Consider the following 4,882-nt stretch of genomic DNA (forward strand, 5'->3'; position numbering starts at 1 on the left):
CAAGAGCCGCACTGTACTTGTGCTTTGCACAGTAGTGGTGGTGGACGTGGACATCCATTCTAGCAGCTGCCAGCAGGGAGGGGGAGGGGGCGTAGGAAGTCGAGGATGAAGGCGTCGGGGGCGTGGCCGGGCGCGGCGCTGTTTGGAAAAGGCCGCTGACAGTTTGGTAATCGGAAGGAAGGAGCAGTAGGCGTGCAAAATAAAAACTTTGTATCTTTGTATTTCGACATCCAAAATTAAAGTGACGTTTTAAAATGTACATCATCGGCTCTTTGTGACTATGCCAAGAACATTGCGTCGTTGCGCGTAAGGTCGAACTTCCCTCCCTCAGTCGCCACCATAACGCGCGGCCGCGGTGCGCCCCCCACCATGCCGATCGCGTGCCCCGAACTTAACTTGGGCAGCCGCGAGCGAGACGTGCCGCAGAACACCCACTCATTCTCATGCACAGGCTTGCAGCATGCTTGCAGGCGCGGCTGGCCGGCGCCCCCGCGGCGCCACAGATCCGATCGCAATGCAGTGGAAGGCGTCTGCCAACGCCTTTGCATCGACCCCCTTCGGTCACGGCTTCTTGTTGACGCTGGACTGGCCCTGGCTGGGGACGGGCTTTGCAGTCGTCCCCGTGGCCTTGTCGGGGGGCGGGCCCGGGGGCGGGCTGCGGGATGAAGTGGTCGCCGCGGTGGTGGTGGCGGCGCCTGAAGCGGCGGCGAGGGCGGGGGCCGGGGGAGCGGAGGCGGGCCGGGCGGTCGAAGTGGAGGGCTTGTTGTTTCCGGCGGCGGCGGCGGGCCGTTGGGGTTGTGCTGGTTTCTCGGGTGAAGGGGCGGCGGAGGGGCCGTTGGGAGCGGGGGACTCGTCCTCATCCTCGTCCCTCGGCGGCGTCGGTGTGGATGGCGGTGTGGATGGCGGTGCCGCGCCCGCAGGTCGATGCGTCGTTGTCGTCGTTGTCGTCTGCTGCACCTCGCAGTTGGCAGCTTGGTGCTGGTGCGTCAGGTCGACGGCCTCGACGTCCACATTGGAGGCCGGGTACGGGTAGGGCTTTGGGCGCCACGACGAGGAGCCCGGCTTACCCTGATCCCAGGACTCACCCCAGGGCCTCTGCTGGCCCGGCGGAGGCTGCAGCGTGTCGGCCAGCAGCGGCCCGGTCGACGAGGCGCCCGACGACACCCTCACCCGGAGCGTGAAGGTGGCGGCCGCGGGCAGCGCCGTTGCGAGCACGGCCACGCTGGTGTGCGTGTGTACCTCGGCGCTGCTCTGCGCTGGCGCCCTGAGGCTGGACACACAGCGAGCCGCTCTATGAGCCGCAAGAGACGGCAGGCAGGCCCGCCACGCGCCGCCGCTCGGCGGGCTGCCTATGCCGCACTCTGCAGGCGTCCTCACCTGAACACGGGCTGCAGCTCGCCGTCCGCCGCCTGCGCGTAGAGGTGCAGCGCGCCCCGCCCGCTCCCCCACGCCCCCATGGACACCGCCGCGGAGACGTTGTACCCTGCGGGCGCGACCAGCGTCCACAGGCATCCTAGCGGGGAAACGTTGGTTAGAGCAGGCGAGGGATTATCAATCTAGACACCAAAGACCAACACACAACTGCTTGAGCAAAGTCTGACGAAATCTGCGCGCGTGCATTCGCGACAGAGGCCCCCTGCCCAGCTCTTTCCCCATCCATCAGCCTTTGCCGAGAGGTAGAGTGTTTCAGCCATTGTGATAGGCCTTAAGTGTCATGTGGCTGGGCGCTGCTGGGCTGTTGTGTGGTCGCGCCGAGCCGCGGCGTGGCGGGTGGGGCGGGCGTGGTGCTGAGGCCATTAGCAAGCTTCCGACAGGTGGCACCGAGTGCTGCAGGACGCATGAGGTTGCCCCTACTCGACCCGGAGTGCACCGGCATGGTCATCGGAAGAAAGGAGGAAGCAATATTGTGCGCGAAAGTCAAACAAACTGCGGCTTCCGCTGCGCGCACGGCTGGCTGGACTCTAAACGATGGAGAATTAGGCTTTTTATCCGCATGTCATGCTCGAGGAAGGCTTGGACCTCGTTCGGGAGCCTTCCTTATCGTGGTTGAGATAACGAGAGAGGCTGGGCCGAGGCTGGCTGTAGGTGTTTTCATCCTGCAGCCGCCTGGCATCAACATCTACCCTTGCGTTACAGGACACATGCGCGCGCGCGAATCTGAGGATCTGTTATCTAAGGAGAAGTACTACGTGAGGAGAAAAGCAGAAAGAAATAACGATGTACAGTCATTCCCGGCTGTAGAAGACCCGGTAGAAATTAGAAAGATGTGAACGATCTGAATTTTCAACTCTTCCTTTTCTGACACGAGCACTTACTCGAGGTCTCAGCCTTCGCGTCCCAGGCTGTCGATGGCAAGGGGTCGGGCGAGTAGAGAAGTTGGAACGTGGCGGTCGGGGCGGCCGCGGCGGGGCGAGGCAGCTGTATGGAGGCGTAGCACGGGGGCGCGGGGATGCGCACGGGGGCGCGGGCGGGCCTCTCCACCAGAGGCTGGCTGGGCCTGAACGGCTTGGGCGGCTGCGTCGTCTGTCCGGGCGCGACCGCGTCCACTCGGTCCCAGGACTCCTGCAGGCGGTCTGTGGGGGACAGAGTGGTGAGTGGTAGGCGGGGTGGCACGCCCAAGGCACGCCGCACAAACCCAAGCACGCCGTCACCCACCAGGCCACGGGGCTGCCACCGGCCGCCAGTCGGAGAAGTTGCAGGCCAGGGCCGAGTGGCCCGGCGTCGCCGCCGTTGTGAGGGGTGGCTCCGGGGTCACGGCGGGGGCGTCTGCGCGCCACGACGGGGCCACCGCGCCGCCGATCAGGTTGTCCCACAAGCTGGGCGAGTCGAAGGAAAAGTCCCCCGGGCCGGAGTTGGCGGATGGCCACTGGGGGTGGTTTGCAGGGTGGTCAGCGCGGTCCCACTGATCCCAGGCGGCCACTGGCAACAGCGGCCAGGTCCCCGCCAACGGCCCCGCGGTCCACGGGCCCTCCAGCACCAACAGCACGCCCACGAGCACGTCCAGCGGCCGCATCCGGGAGGTGCGGGGGAACCTGCGCCTAATGGAACCACACTTTAAACAACGGCGCATGTCAATAAACCTCTACATTGCCCGCTTCCGGTGCATCCACCTGTTGTCCATGGTACTGCTGCTCTCCATAGACTGCGGGGTTCGCTTCGCACGGCGGCTCGGGAAGCCCGGAAAGCCCTCTATCATGGCGGGCATCGTCTGCTGCCCAGGAGCAGGGGCGGTCGAGATGCGGGCCCCCGCACCCGCCCCCCCAGGGCCCGCCCTGATGCCCGACGGTTGCATGGCGCTTGCGTCGCGACGGGTGAAAGTCGACATCACGCCACGCCACGCGCACGCCCCGCAGAAGTGAAAGGCACGCGGGGAAAGCACGCCGCCCGCGCACTCGACCTGCGCGAGCCGTCTGAGGCTAGTCTGAGGCGAGCGCCTGGGAGGTAGGCAGTGCGTGCGCACGAGTGTGCTCAGGCGAGCCGTCGTTGCCTACCTCCCGGGCGCCCGCCCTCCCTCCCATCCGATCCTTCCGAGACGTGCGGACGTGCGACACTGGCCTGGACGAGCGCGACGCGCGCCGAGCCTTCTTGTGCTCGGTGCCCTAATCGCCTGCAGAGCATGTGGCGCGTCAACACATTCACGCCGAGCGCGTGCGAGCTGTCAACATAATTTGGACAAACTCAACACAGGGCCCCCCGGCCGGGCAGAGCTGTTTCCGGGAGTGGGTCTCACTCTTGCCTCTCACTCGCTCTCACGGGCCTCGGCACCCGAGACCTCGCCCGAGACAGGGATGCGAGGCTCAACGGGGGACGCTTTCCGGGCAGCCAAGCGTGTCGGTCCAGCCGTACATATTCGCTGCCGCCGCCGGTCATCATCGCACTTTGGCGAAGTCCATCAGGTCGCTCGCTCCGCTCGCTCCTGTGGCAGCTCCCGGTTCACCAGAGGCCCTTGTCGCTTTGCCTGCCATGCGGCTCCTCTTCGCGTCGCTGGCCCTGGTCGCCCTCAGCGCGAGCCTGGGGGCAAGTATTCGCCCGAACTGACGTGTGACGTGTTTCGGTCAAAATAAGACAATTTGTTCCTCGTGTTGTAACCGTGAAAATCGTATCAAAGGCGTGAATGTGATGTCTACGTGTTACTTTGTGGTGTTTGGGATGATGTGGCTGCGTCACTCAACGCACGGACTGTTTTGCCGCAGGGAGCGGACAACACGGAATCCTCCACCAGTAGCACAAGCAGCACCAGCACCGAGGATTGCCGCCCGCCATGGATGAAGTCCGGCAACTTCAGCGGCGGTCCACCTGCACACCCTCCTAGTGGATCGCGTCCCCCCGGACCCCCTCCAGATGGAAAGTGCCCCCCACCCCCCGGTGGAAAGCCAACTGGAATGCCATCCACATCAGGCTCGAGTAGAAGACAGCGGTCGCCCCAGGAGCAAAACCAACGCCCTGACATGGGACAGCAGCCCCCACAGGATGGACAGCAAATGGGACAGCAGCAGAACCCGGGTGGTCAACAGTCAGGCGCACGCGTCAGGCGATCGCCTCACCCTCAATACAACGGTCAGAGCAATAGAGGGTCGCAGAGCGGACAGATGGGCCAGGAAGATCAATCGAAGGGTGGTCAGATGGGGATGGGACAGGAAAGCCAAGGGCAAAGCGGTCAGATGAGGATGGGGGTGGGTAGTCAGTCACAGGGTGGTCAGATGTCAATGGGACACAATAGCCAATCTCAAGGCAGTCAGATGGAAAAAGGACAGAGTAGTCAGTCCGGCCAGGGAATGGGACAGCAGGGTAATCAGCAGCAGGGAGGACGCATGAGGCGATCCGCAGACGAACAGAACAGCCAGATGCAAAATGGTGGTCAGGGACAGGGTATGGGACAGCC

General features: G+C 64.3%; 1 protein-coding gene across 1 annotated transcript; it reads right to left on the reverse strand.

The window, feature by feature from the left end:
* Window positions 1–200: 200 nt before the first annotated feature.
* Window positions 201–3,559, reverse strand: LOC113213884 (uncharacterized). Its single transcript, XM_026433105.2, has 5 exons — window positions 3,111–3,559; window positions 2,656–3,038; window positions 2,316–2,573; window positions 1,378–1,513; window positions 201–1,270 (listed from the first exon to the last, which is right to left on the reverse strand). The coding sequence occupies exons 1-5, from the start codon at window positions 3,323–3,325 to the stop codon at window positions 562–564; spliced, it is 1,701 nt and encodes a 566-aa protein (XP_026288890.2). The 5' UTR covers window positions 3,326–3,559; the 3' UTR covers window positions 201–561.
* Between the last annotated feature and the right edge of the window lie 1,323 nt (window positions 3,560–4,882).

This window comes from Frankliniella occidentalis, unplaced genomic scaffold, assembly GCF_000697945.3.
Source record: "Frankliniella occidentalis isolate FOCC.00 unplaced genomic scaffold, Focc_3.1 Scaffold6025, whole genome shotgun sequence".
NCBI classification, from domain to species: domain Eukaryota; kingdom Metazoa; phylum Arthropoda; class Insecta; order Thysanoptera; family Thripidae; genus Frankliniella; species Frankliniella occidentalis.

What these genes read in the sequence shown, in the direction of transcription:
- LOC113213884 (XM_026433105.2), bottom strand. Translation starts at nt 3,325, where the DNA reads ATGTCGACTTTCACCCGTCGCGACGCAAGCGCCATGCAACCGTCGGGC. An exon ending in CGCGAAGGCTGAGACCTCGA is followed by an intron (nt 1,514 to 2,315) that starts GTAAGTGCTCGT and finishes TTTCCCCGCTAG; the next exon opens with GATGCCTGTGGACGCTGGTC. An exon ending in GAGCTGCAGCCCGTGTTCAG is followed by an intron (nt 1,271 to 1,377) that starts GTGAGGACGCCT and finishes CTGTGTGTCCAG; the next exon opens with CCTCAGGGCGCCAGCGCAGA.